Consider the following 14,120-nt stretch of genomic DNA (forward strand, 5'->3'; position numbering starts at 1 on the left):
GGGGAGGGGGGATATGGGGGAGGGGGGGATATGGGGGAGGGGGGGATATGGGGAAGGGGGGGATATGGGGGAGGGGGGATATGGGGGAGGCTCACCCTGCCTGCTCTGACGAGGTCGTTCACCTTCTTGTGGCACTGGGTGCCTGTCCGTGGTGTCAGGGCCACAGCGGTGACGGCTTCTGCCACTTCCCTCCACAGACGCCGGCTGTGGCGTGGGGCAACTCTGCGGCCGTGCCCGGGATACATGGCGTCCCTCCTCTGCTCCACCGCGTCCAGGAGCGCCTCCACATCGCGTGACTCGAACCTCGGGGCTGAGCGACGGCCAGCCATCAAGTCGGGTGTTGCGGTCGGCTGTTCCGGTCGGGTGGGGGGGAGCTGCGCGGCCTTATGAGCCGTCACGCCGTGCAGCGCGTATGACGCTGCACGGCGTGAACCACTGCGCAAGCGCGGATCCCGTTACGTCGCTGCTAGCCCATTTCGGGCCGCAGACTATCGGCCCATTTTTACGACGTGACGCAAGTGGGATTTGCGCCGTTTTTTGCGCCGATCGGCGGACTTTCCGCCGATAATGGAGAATTTCGCCCATGATGTCAGCCCACAGGCAGCCAGTATTCATGTGAGAGCTCAGACAATGTCGCTAGATGTCAATCAGATTTTTTTCTGCAATTTGATTCCAGTCACTGGGGCCTGCTCTGCCATGCTCATTTTTCACACTTTCCCTTCTACTGATCCTTCTAGATATTTGTACATACCCAGGCTGCTGTATCTGCTCTTCATTTCTCTAATTTTGCCTCATGCTACTACCACCTGTCATTTAATCATCACCTGTTCTCCGTCCAAGCACTTTTCTTGTTCTGTGACTTATTGTTTTGCTGCTGTTCACCTGTTGTATCTTCCAGTCCTGATGAGAGCCCTCAGAGCTGGAACGCCAGCCTCTGTTTTCCCATCGGTGCTGCCTGGCCTGCAAATTATTTCCAGCTTTTTCTGCATTTGTTTTTGGACTTGCAGTGCTGCAATCATAGCCAAGCCAAAACTTGCCATTCAGTTGGCACACTTCAGGGGTCAGTTGAAAATGATCAGGAGCTGATAACACTGCCTGATTTTTCTCAAAGGTGCTGCAGCTTTAGCCACAGCAAAACCATCTAAGGACAGCTAACTTAGCACAAAGCCAGGTCTAAATTATTATCCCTGTCTGTGTGGCTCAGTTACAGACAAGGTGGTGCATGTGCCAGTTGAGCTGGTGATGAGGCGTTAACCATTTTAGCTCCTCTGCTCGCATGCTCGATTTATCCTATAAAAACACATTTGATCAACTTTACAAACTACAATTGGTCAAAATATAAATAGGCTCACGCATGAAAATAATTACCAGTGTGAGGCAGTAGCAGGTTGGTAGTGTCCATGGAATCAGGCTACAGCAAGATTTAGATAAGGGGAAAATATAGTGCAAGTCATAGGATACTCTGATAGTTACTAACTCATCTGGTTCAGTTGTACAGACACGGCACTATAAATGTTCAAGATAATTGTATTATCAATGATAATTTTCCAATATAAGCCCAAGATCAGTTTGGTGCCTGATCATTGTGTCTTATTTAATAAATATCAGCCTTTGGATTCCCTCTCCACCATGTACATGCATACTCACCCTGTCATATCAACACTCATATACATATCTCTTCATTACCATGTAAATACTTCTATACATTCATACAGACCTGTTTTCTGATGTGTATCTAGGGTATATACACAATCATATCCATTCAGAGAGCCATACATATTTACATATCTCTGCACATAAATTCAGACACAGTCGTGTTCATTCTTATTCACATTCACACGAATCCTATCATAAATAAGCCTGCAGTCCTTCCCTCAAAGATGCACATTATTGATATGACAATAGTAAACCGATAATAATAAGGAACATGAACTGCAGTGTTGTATTTTCACTACCATTATATTTTAAATTATTTGCACACAGTAACAATCAGACAATGCAACATTTCTGATCCCGCTAAATATGGTGACTTAACTCTCAACAGAACAAATATTCACTACATTTACATATTGTTTAATTGACAAACGATGTATTATTTTAAATGTGTAATACTGAATATGATAAAGTTAAATTACAGTAAATCATACACTTCGAAACATTATGCAACATAAAGATTTGTCCTTTTAGTGAAGAAATACTGGGCTGGATTCTCCGTAGCCTGATGCCGAAATCGTGTTTGGCGATCGGGCGGAGAATGAATTTTCATGCCGTAATCAGGGCCGGCGCCGGTTTGACGCTGATCCGCCATGTTCCGCCCCCTCCAAACTGGCGTCATCATGACCCGGCGTGCGCCATTTCAGTGGCGTTGACGCATCATCAGCCGGCCCACCCGTGATGCTCCGCCCCCGATGGGCCGAGTTCTCAATGGCGTGGGACACGTGTGATCCCAGTGGTTGGGAACCCGGCGTGCCAGCTGCGAATTGCCAGGATCCGTGCCGCTGGCCAGGGTGGCGACTGGTGCGGGTTGCCAGGGGGTGGGCTGTGGGGTCGCGGTTTGTGGGTTAGGATACGTGCATGGCCAGCGCCATGTTGTATGGCGCAACCGCTGTAGGTCGTCAGCCGTGCGCGTGCGCAGCCCGGGACCCGGCCATTCTTCGGCCCTTTTCCGTGCGATCCGCGGGATCACATGGTGTCGGTGCTAGCCCCTCACCGGAATCGGTGAGGGGCCGATTTGCCGGCCATGAAACACCACGGGTCCCACTCCAGTGTTGGCACTTAACCGCAGAAACGGAGAATCCAGCACACTATCTCGAGCTGAAGTTTACTAACAATCACCAACAAATTTAATTTTGAGTTTGTCCATGGAAAGAATTTCTGGAACCTGCAGAAATTCAGTCATTGTCAATTGTCCATCAACCGCTTCGTTTCAACATTGGGCTAACACCCACAGGTTCTGACCCCTGCAGGAGCTCCCTCACCTAGCCTCTCAACAAATATCCCCACATCCCTCTGCTCAATTCCCAGGGCCTCACCTCACCTCCCCTTCTTGTCTTGAGACCCCAACACTTACCTGCTCTTGAACACCCAGGACTCCATCCTCACCCTGTCCACTGCAGCAACTGCTGCAGGGATTAGAGAGCTGTCAGCCAATCTTGTTAGCTGGCAGCTCAAAGTGAGGGGTGGGAATGCCATCTCCGGTCAATTATCACATGTTGTAGATTTAAATGGCTGCAGGGCAGCCAATATCAGCAACCATTTGCCGCTGACTCTTTGAATGGTGGGAAGGAAATCCTGCCATCATAAAAATCCTGGCCTATATCTTCACTTAAAACAATTGTGGTAAACGGAGGAAGAGAAAACAAGATGGAGGAAGAGAAAACAACATGAACCAATTGTTGAGAAGATGTAATGTGAATGTAGAAAGGAAGACACGAAGTTGACTTCTACAAATATAAAATTATTGAGTTATAATAGCAAATAGAGACAGAATAGGAATTACTGATAACTAGCTAAGAGAAGAGGATGTGCAGGGCTATGTGTATGTGAATAGGGAAGGAAAGAAAGTGGGGATCACTGTTTATCAAGGAAGGTTGATGCTAAGAGGAAGATAGTGGGAATTGAAATTGGTTACTTTACTTCATTGATCTGGCAATGGAATTTTGTAAATATAGATAAGCAAGATGTTACTAAGGGTGTAGTACATAAGTCAAGGGAGGTGTTGAAGATGTTGTATGTCAGTGAGGCTATATCTGGCAACTGTGTTCAGTTTTGGTTTCCATACAACAGGAAGATGTAGAATTATTGGAAGAAGTCAGAGGAGGGCTGAAAGACTGATTCCTGAATAAAGGGAGCTGAATTATGAGGAAATATTATTGACCCTCCTCAGTGATGTGGAGAATTTCAAATGCAGGAAATTATTTCTGTCCAATGTAAGATTCAATGATGGGGAGATAGAGTTTACAATCAAGGCTAACAAAGAAAGTAAATTTTAAAGTACATTTTTTTGTAAGAACTGTTTGAAAATTCCTATTGATAATAATCTTTATTGTCACAAGTAGGCTTACATTAACACTGCAATGAAGTTGCTGTGAAAAGCCCCTAGTCGCCACATTCCGGCACCTGTTCGGGTACACGGAGGAAGAATTCAGAATGTCCAATTCACCTTGCAAGCAGACTATTGCCTATTGTTGAACATAAAACCAGGGAAGGTTTAAAAAGACAACTGGATCAGAGACGGGGCAATTCCTGAGTGGTTAGCACTGCAGCCTCACAGTGCCAGGGAGCTGGGTGACTTCCTGTGTGGAGTTTGCATGTCCCCCCATGTCTGCGTGGATTTCCTCTGGGGCTCTGGTTTCCTCCCACAGTCCAAAGATGTGCAGCTGTGGTTGATTCTTAACTGCCCCTTCAAGGGCACTTGGGGATGGGCAATAAATGCTGGCACAGCCTGCGACGCCCACGTCCCATGAACAAATAAAAAAAGTTAGGTGGATTGGCCATGCCAAATTACCCCTTCGTGTCCAAAGATGTGCAGGCTAGAGGTCACAGGGATAGGGTGGGGGAGTGGGGTTAGGTAGGGTGCTCTTTCAGAGGGTCGGTGCAGACTTGATGGGCTGATTGTCTTCCTTCTATGGGTTCTAAATTGATGGGAGGTTTGCAAGTAGATGCTAAGTAGTCTTATAGTCTTCTGGTCAAAAAAATTATTCTGCTGTTCAATATTTCTGGCTCCATCTCCCTCCCTTCAGAATTAATGATGGTATGTGGCTCTAACTCCACTTTCAATCCCCCACTGTGGGCTGGAACCAAGGAAGTTGGGCCCACTTAATTGTGGAAGAGACCCTGCATCAGTCTCCTGGTAGAGGGAAAACATTCCCTGATTAAGTGGGAGGGCAGAAGGGACTGACACATGATTCCCGATTGCTCATTAATGAACCAATTGACATCCATTATCCCTGAGCTCATTTCAATTTAGTGATGGCTCGGGGATTAAATGGAGGACGCATCGATCTCCCGCATCCTCTGAAAGCTGCCTAGCAAAATCTTTCAGGTTTGCCAGCACCATTCTGAGAGAAGGGGGTGGGCAGATCCCTCCCTATCAAGCGCTCAGTACCCCATTGAGGGACTCGGTATTGGGCAGGGATGGTGGCCACTGAAAGCTACCCCACTGCCTTTATTTACGACCCCAACTCCTCCCCCACCCCACAACCCACAAAACCTCCTTCCTCACCTGTGGCCTGGGGTCCCTACATGATCCTGGGCCTTGGATGGACGCAATGTCGCCAGCAGCCACCGCTCCCACTGTGGTGACAGCAATGGGGAGCTTCTGATCTCCTGATTGGCTGACAGCTCTGAGTGGGGACCTCAATCTCAGTGAAAGGCTGACAGCAGCAAGCTAAATGCCTGAAGGACACTTGATTTCATTAGATCTCTCTCACGGAACTGATGGGTGTTCCCCACCTGTTTGCTAACCAGTGGGCGAGGACCCCAATCAGCCTGTGTCTCTAAATCCACATTAAACCGTCATTGCACATTTCCCTCATCAGAGAGAAATTCGAGCAAAAGTAAAACTTCATTTGGTTGTGATCCTCCCCGAATACAATCAATTACAAATCACGGAATTGACAACAACTTCCACACTGATGCCTCTAGTCTCATTGTGAAAACCCTTGAAAAAGCTACACCTTGATGAACAGGTATAACTGAGTTTTTAACAGCATATAAGTTCATAATTACTGCTGAATATCCTCGCTGGCCCTGAAAGAGTAATTTTATATTTGTTGAATGTCAAATTCCTGCATTGTGACAAGAAATTCCACAATCTTTAAAGATAATGCTATTTTAAAAGTTTAAGATATTTTAGCTTCTACCTTAATTCCATGCACCTGGTCCCACAATGTGTTTTATTATCTGTAAATCTCAAAATTAAAAGGGGAGAAATGTTGTGTTTTTTCTGTCTGTAGGAATACTTCAGTATAATTGGCTGCTTGCCTTGCTTGATGGCATCAGAATGCCTGGAGATCTCTTTGACTTAGTGCTGGTTGAAACTGACATCCGGAAAGAGGAAATCCATGTCACAGATCACTTGATTTTTGTGGGCAGCTTTCATAGAATCCCTACAGTGCAGAAGGAGGCCAATCGACCCATCGAGTGTTTACCGGCCCTCTGACAGAGCACCCTACCTGGGCCAAAACCCTACACTATCCCCATAAACCCAAGGGCCAATTTAGCATAGCCAATTCACCTAACCTGCACATCCAATTCAACTAACCTGCACATCCTTGGACTTTGAGAGGAAACCGGAGCACCTGGAGGAAACCCACGCAGACACGGGGAGAAAATGCAAACTCCACACAGTCTCCCAAGGTTGGAATCGAACCCGGGTCGCTGGTGCTGTGAGGCAGCAGTGCTAACCACTTTGCCACCATGCTTCGAGGTCAGCAGTGAGCACTATTGCTTCACCGCTAACCTCAAAATCTAGCACATTGAATTTTAAAAGCCTGGATTTTTAACTATGGATCCAGTAACCTATCTTTGGAGGTGACACATTTTAAGAAAATTGAGACCTGCCTGGTTGAATTTGTGCCCATCATCATGAAGAATATTAGTATTGGGGATTAGAATGCCTTACCTTTTGACAGTGACTGTCAGGCTCAAACACTTCGCTGGGCAGGCATAACACAAGAGAATTAAGCCTTCTCTACTTTGTTCCTTAATGTTCCGCAGCCCCAGCCCAGAAGAACACATGACTGCGCCAGCGTGACAATTTTCCACTTTTGTCATCCTGTGGCCCCATTGAGTGAGGCTGCCAAATTGGGGGCAATGTTGTGCGGTGTACTTTTGTTAATTAGGAACTGGTTTCAGATTGGCTAGACCTATTTCACCCTTGACCAGACCTCACAGTTAGCAGGCTGAACAATCAAATGTGAAAATCCAATCTAAATGTATATGGAGGCGGGATTTGGGGGGGGGGGGGGAGGAAAGAGAGAGAGCGAGGAGGACTGCTTTCACGCCAGCAGAATGTCCCCACTTGATTGCCACCACCACCCTCTGCCAATCCCGCATGATAGGACAGGAATCCCATTACCATACAATTATTAGTGGGCTTCCCAGCTGCATGATTTCCATCTCCCCTGCCTGCCAGCGTGATGACATATCCGTATTCTGCTCTGTCAGGGGCTGAGGTTGCTGGCAGGGCGCGTGCGGTGCTGTGGCGTTGTGAGACCCACCTCCAGGATCTTTTTGAAAATGTGTCAACAAATGTGACAAAAAATTCTGACTTGACAGAAAATGAGAAAAATCCACCCTGTATCCTACTTCATTCCACTAGAATTGTTTCTTGAAGCTCTGTAAGGGGAAATCATTGTGCAGCAAGCCTGCAATAAACATTACATTGCATTGTGCTGTGTTAATAATCTGCTTTGTTCAAAATAAGGCTTCAAATTAAAGGTATAGAAGATCAGCAAAAGGAAATGAGATGTGCAATCTTTAGTGTTTTATCTCAGTTGTTTGCTTCTGAGTGCTTATCCATCTTCCCGTTCTCAGGAATGTTTTCTGCTGTTTCAATTATGATATCCATCAAGTTGACTAGATCCCCATCGTTGAGAGAGAATCTGGTATCATTTGACGCATGTGGCTTCATATTGGCATCAGTGGTGCATTCAACATTGGCTATATTGGTGTACTTGGAGGAAGTCCCCACTTCAGAAAACCCTGGGGAAGGTGTGCTTCCTGCCTTATAATCGGTGCTAGAGATGGCTCCACTTAGTATCCTTGACCTCCCCAGCATTGGGGAAGACACTGGTGTGAAGGAGAAGGTGGACATGGATGTGCCACAGCCTGGAGTGTTGAGTGAAGGATTTGAAAGGTCTGGACTGTTGGCATGTCCAAGGGAATCAAGGGTCAGTCGAGGATGCTTGCGTGATCGGAAACCAACGCTTGTATTGAGCTTTTGTTTCATTTCGTTCAGTTTGTCCGTGTCTGAAGAGCTGTGTCTGAGGAGACTGTGTGGACTTTCAGGAACCAATAGTACGCTATTGCAGCTGCCATGATTCAAGCTGCTGGATGACGGCATAAGAGTTTCCTTGCAGTTTAAAGAGTGGGTACTGGTGGCACTTTTTACTTCAGTTGCTGTCTGACTGTTGTCCACCACTATTACCTTCTCAGATGGCTCATTCAGGGAGACACTTTTATTGGCATTAATGCCGTTTCCCTTGTCCAGCTCGTCTGCTTTGGAGGCTGACACACTGCTATTACTCCCGTGGTTTCCAGCAGAGGAGTCAGAGATGTTGGCAAGCATAGAGGGCTTCTTTAAAGGAATCCGTTTGAGCGGGAATGTCATGGGAATGGATTGGATGGGTGTTTGAGGAGCACTATAGTAACCAGGTCTGTCATAAAGTGAAGAGGAGATGAAGCTGTCAAATTCCCCTGCCTCACTATCCAAGGCCACACAGCCTTGGGTGGATCCTAATGGCGAATGAGAGGAGGATGAGGCTCGGTGAATTCTTGCAAAGGGTCTATTTGGAGGGAGACATCCTGGCTTATGAAACCCATTGGGCGTTGATTCTGAGCTTAGGAAGCTGTACATAGCAGCCTGCGATAATGCACCATTCCTCTTCCTCATTAGGTTAATTCGAGGAGTAGATCTGGAAATGTTCTGCAAGTTGGTTGTTGGAATTCCCAGGAGTCGGCCTAAGTTACTCAGAAGAGGAGTGGCGTGGTTTACTTCTTCGTTCTCGTTGATCTGCTCCAGGGGCTGGAACTCCATCTCCTCTTGAAGCATGCTGGAAGGGATGTAAATGTAAGTTATCTGTCGGTAAATATAATATCCATAGAAGCAAAATATGGTGTATCTCAAGACATAACAAAACTTCTATTCTGATGGTTTTCCCAATGCTTCAGTTGGCAAAGTCACTGTAGAACTGACCCTGACAGACTAGATGAATTAGATTCCCATATTTGCTGATCTCCACTGCCTCCATATTCCTTGATTAGGGAAAAATCAATTGGTTCAGATTTGAAGTCCTGATCACTTTTCAACAATTTCTGGATGGAAATGTGGGTTCGCTAAATGATATTTTCCATACTTCTAAATGGACAAGGTAAGTCTAACACACAAAAAAAATTGGGAATAGGTTTTGCTGTGGCGTAATTGGACCGTGGCAATTGGAGATACTTATCTTTGATTAAGTTTATTTGTCTATGACAAAACATTTGTTCAGGAACTAATTAAGTTAAAAATTGCAAGATGACCACTGGCTGTTTTGAAATGTTACTGACTAGGGATAGTTGTATTCAGTTTTCCTGGTGGATAAACTATTAAAGCAAGATGATTGCTGAAACCGGAATTCCCCATCGTCAGTGCTCTCTCCACAACATAAAACTAATGTTGAGTGGTATTTAATGGAGGCAACAAGGGTCGTGCCCGTCAGCTGGAGAGCTGGCAAGAGCTCCATGTTGCCTCTTTTTGGGCACTTAAGTAGGCAGCAATGGTCCTTCCCCAGGATCAAGGATCCAGGGTGGAGGTCCCTCCTGCTGAGGGTTGCTGGCCAGTCAGAGGCCAGCAGCACTTAATTGCCAGGCAGCATCAGCAAGGAGATAGTGACTGTGGCTGGTTCTACACCTACCGAAGGTGATGGTTGATGGACCATCATGAGATTGGGTTGCATGGTGAGGTTGGGGGTAGGGGGGGGGTGTAATTGGGTAGCCTCCCCCCCTCCACCCCAATACCAGATTTCTCACTCAGGCACGGAGTGTCTTTGAACAAGGACCGGGAACCCGCATGCAACCCTAACAGGGTTTGCTTTTCAGGCTTTCCAAATAGTGAATCTCCCACTCACTGTGGAGTGACTACCAGTCGGGTTGGGATGAGGGCGTTAATGGGGCATTAATTGCCCATTTATGGGCTTCCATTGGCGGTAGAGTTGGAAGGACATCCCTGGGCCTTTCCACATTGGACATTATCAAGGTAGTGCCGTGAAGGCAGCGGGGTCCCCAGCTGCCACCCTCATACGTGATTGAATGTCATCAAACTCACCAAGGGTTGGGGGTATTAACTTCAGTGTGACTAGATTGCCAATAGACTTCCATGGCATGGTTTTAACTTGTAAATCTGCATGGTTCATTATGCTGCTTTAGATCTATCTGCAGATCTGAACTCCACGGATCAGACAGCCATATCATTCATGTTCAAAGAAACATGCACTGAAAAGAAAGTTTCAGCAAATGCACTCTAACTAATCAAGAAATTTTAAAAATACATTCCAAATGACTTTTTTAAACATCATACTTTCATTATATTGCTTCTATGCAGTATTATACTGTATATAAATTTAACTACTGGTTTTAGCTTCTACTTTCTTTGACTATGGAGTGAAGTTCTCAGCTTTTTGACAAGTATGAGTAAAATGTAACATCATGTGTGATTGCCAATGGCTGACATCTCATAAAAAGGGTTTTTGTTAATCCTCTAGCTCAAGAACAGCACTGACTTTCAGTTAACAGTCTGTTTCTGAAAACTATGGACACCAGACAAAAGTGATGGAAGGAGGCTGGAATCTCAGTGCCTTGATGGAAAGTGCACCTGCTCCTTAGGATCCAACTTCAATCCACAGGGACACAGTTGGGTATTTATAATTGGCTTCACTGCTGTGGGATAGGGCGATGAAGCTCAGGCTGGGTTCCTGCTTTTGCTGGAAAATGTGTGTGTGTGGACATCGCATGAAGATATTGATTATTGAATATCCTACTACCACTCATTGTCTAACACAGGAAGAATGGGCAGTTGGAAAAGGTACTAGAGGAGAGGGGTTGGAGGTCAAGAAAGTTGGTAGAAAAGTACAAATGCACAAAAAATGGAAAGAAGAAGTGAGTGGCTTCAGTTTGACCTAATTCACCTCCTTGTGACCTGAATATATTTGGTATCCCAGATCTTATAAATAAAGGATAGAGTACAAAAGTGAGGAGGTATTGTTAAATCTGGACAAATCATTGGTTAGGCCACAGTTAGAATAGTGTGTTTTGATCACTTTACTTGGAATTATGTCAAAGTTATGGAAAATATAAGAAAGAGATTTCCGAAGGGTTGAGAGGCTTTAGTTAAGAGGGAAGACTAGAGAAACTGGGGCTCATTGTATTAGAACAAAGGAGCGATCTATTAGAAGGGCTTTTACGAAGTAATCAGGAAAGAACATTTCCACTGGTCAGTGAGTCAGTAAGTAACCAGAGCATATAAAATTAAGACAATTGGCAAAAGTACATAGAAAAAGATTAGGAGGATTTTTTTTCACACAAAGCATTATTAGAATATAGAGTGCCAAGTGGTTTCATTCTGATCTGTGAAATGTTAGAATGAGTGGTGGGACCAATAAGGCCCAAGGCCTGGGTGTAGATTCCCTTAATGGCTACTATCTATCAAACTCTGTTCGAAAATATCCTTGATGGGTGTTCATTTGTGATGTCCCCATGATGGAACAGTCTGCTAACATTTACTGACTACGATCATACATGAAAAATCTTTGCTCAAGTAGTTTCAAATGGGTGGCTAGTGATGGTAGGACCTTAACCAGACATAACCGCATACCTTTAGAAGAGGAACACGACAAGGTGGAATATTGGCAGAATAAAATAGTGGAGGAAAAAGATTGAGAAAGGAAGTTAAATATAAAGAACCTGCTGTAGACGGAGGCAAAGACTCCACGAGAGGCTAGGTTGACCAGGTGCAACTCTCTTTATTCCACACTAATCACAATAATTTCATCCCCCCTCCTTCTTCCAATTGGGAGGAAGTCCCGCCCCTGAGTCACCTGAGTAGCTCATACTCAGGTGTTTGCAGGCTGTGTTTCTATGAGCTCCTGCTGCTTCTGGCTGTAACCCTGCTTCCGGACCTGGTGTGTTATTCTGTACCCTGGCTGCCTTTTCTGGACTTTGAAGCCTGGACTACAGCAAGGGAGAACAGTGATATCACCAGTTGGATGGAGGGGAAGAGGAGCCTGTTGCTGCTGCCAGTTGCTTGCTGGAGAGAGAGAAGAGAGCTTTCCTGCAGTTTCCATGCTTGGGACTTGTACTTGTTACTGGCTGCCTTTCTGCTTATCGGCTGGGAGTGGAGCACGGGGCGGATTTTGGTTGGCCCGCTGCCGGGCTGAATGTGGAGTAGAACGGACTCGCTTTTGCAGTTTTGGACTGGATGGTGCCCAGAGACCGGATGCTGGGACTGTGAGAGCAGCAGGGCAGTGGCCCAATTGACTGTGTGTACTTCTTGTACTGATAGTTTTATTTTATTGTTGGGGGATTGTATGGTTATTATTGTATTTTTGTTGTGTATTGTTTTTTTTTGTGCCTAGTGGCTGGGTGCTTGCCAGTTGCGTCCTCCTGCTTCTGTGCACTGGGGGTTGAGGGGTCCCACTCAGTGCTAGTGAAGGGAAGGGGTGTTCTCTCTCTCTCTCTGTCTCTCCTCAACCATGCGCTGCTTGTCCTTTTCTGGTGGACTGCGCTGCTTGCGGGCACCTCTCCACCAACGTTGGCTGTGGGTGGAGTTCCAGGGGTGGTACAGCTGGCCCGGGAGGTGTGTGGAGTACCAGGGACCGCCGCCTCCGTGCTGAATGTCATAGCTGGCATGGCCCAGATGGTAAGGCTGCTGGTACAACCATTGTTGGTGTATCGATGCCGGGCGTTCCATCCAATGTCCATATCAGAATCCATGTCTACGCCATTGCTGGCTGGGTCCTCGGTGCCACAGGTCCCCTGGCGTCCTGATGTTCAACAGGAGGCAGAAAGGCCAGGTGGGGCCCTGGTTCCCCTCTGGTCTTGGGGCTCCTCCTTGGTTGCATGGGGGATGGAGTACGGGTTCTGCGCGGGGCCGCAAGGCAATGTGCCGGTGGTTCCTGGTTGCGTTGTTGTAAGTGGTCCAGGTGGCGATGAGTCTCTGCACCCTGTACCTGAATTGCGTAGGAAACTGGTCCCATCGTGTGGAGGACTCTCCCAGGGATCCATGTGGCTCCGGTCCCAAAGTTACTCGCACAAACTACGTCACCTGTTGAGAAGATGCGCGCTTGTGGGCAGCGGTGAGAGTCCGTCTCCGAGAGGTCCTGAAGCCGACAAACCCATGCTCCGTCGTTGGGGAGGATGAGGCTGAATGTTTCTGGAGTCGGCGCCCCACGAGCAACTCTGCCGGTGCGATGCAGGTTGTGGCGTGAGGCGGGGTACAATAACTGAAAAGAGACCGTGCTAACCGCATCTCCCACGGCCCTGAGATCATCTTTCTCATGGCTCGCTTGAATGTTTGCCCGCTGATGCGGCTAGCCCATTGGAGGCCGGGTGGTACAGGGCCGTCCGTACGTGCCTGATGCCATTCATGGCCATGAACAAGCAAAATTCTGGCTTGTAAGTGTCGCCTCATTGTCAGACAGCAGGGCCTTGGGCAGTCCGTGCATGCTAAAAATAGCCCTCGGTTGCTTGTGTGGTCACCATGGAGACCTGGGGCGAGATTCTCCGACCCAGCTGGGTCGGAGAATCGCCGGGGGCTGGTGTGAATCCCGCCCCCGCTGGTTGCCGAATTCTCCGGCACCGGATATTCGGCGGGGGCGGGAATCGCGCCGCGCCGGTTGGCGGGCCCCCCCACCCCCCCGCGATTCTCTGGCCCGGATGGGCCGAAGTCCCGCTGCTGGAATGCCTGTCCCGTCGGCGTGGATTAAACCACCTCTCTGTACTCTGAATGCATTAGTAACATATTACTCTACTCACTGTTTTAACAGCAGCGTTAAGCTATTTAAAGTGGATGAACGTTTCCTGTTAACTCATGCCGTTAATCCCATGAATTCGTAACAATAATGTTATCATGTGGCTGTCTACCCATGCTCTACCTAAACATATGAACCACAATTATTCAGAGACAGCCATCCTGCTGAGGCACTGGAATTTTGTATGTGCACGAGAGCCAGAATTGGTGTCGCTGTTGGCAGCAGCTCATGCCCTGGGTGAGTAGAATGATGCCAAGTGGTGGAATCATGCTGCATATTGTGGTGGTCAGATTCCACAAGAAAGGCTGTCAGGTTAATTTAGGGGTGAGCTTGGAGGTGTGGAGTAAGCGAGGGAAAGGCCTGGATCATGGGATTAGGTGGAGGTTTGTG

At 47.1% G+C, this 14,120-nt stretch overlaps 1 protein-coding gene across 2 annotated transcripts in view; it reads right to left on the bottom strand.

Moving 5' to 3' along the window:
* Positions 1 to 1,940: 1,940 nt before the first annotated feature.
* LOC140384392 (bestrophin-4-like) overlaps positions 1,941 to 14,120 on the bottom strand; it is a 177,199-nt gene continuing 165,019 nt past the window's right edge. For both annotated transcript variants that reach the window (XM_072466053.1, XM_072466054.1), the window contains one exon: positions 1,941 to 8,777. In XM_072466053.1, coding sequence (XP_072322154.1) covers positions 7,496 to 8,777 — 1,282 coding nt within the window. In that variant the 3' untranslated portion in view covers positions 1,941 to 7,495. The remainder of the gene's footprint in view (positions 8,778 to 14,120) is intronic.

Source organism: Scyliorhinus torazame, chromosome 10, assembly GCF_047496885.1.
Source record: "Scyliorhinus torazame isolate Kashiwa2021f chromosome 10, sScyTor2.1, whole genome shotgun sequence".
Lineage (NCBI taxonomy): Eukaryota > Metazoa > Chordata > Chondrichthyes > Carcharhiniformes > Scyliorhinidae > Scyliorhinus > Scyliorhinus torazame.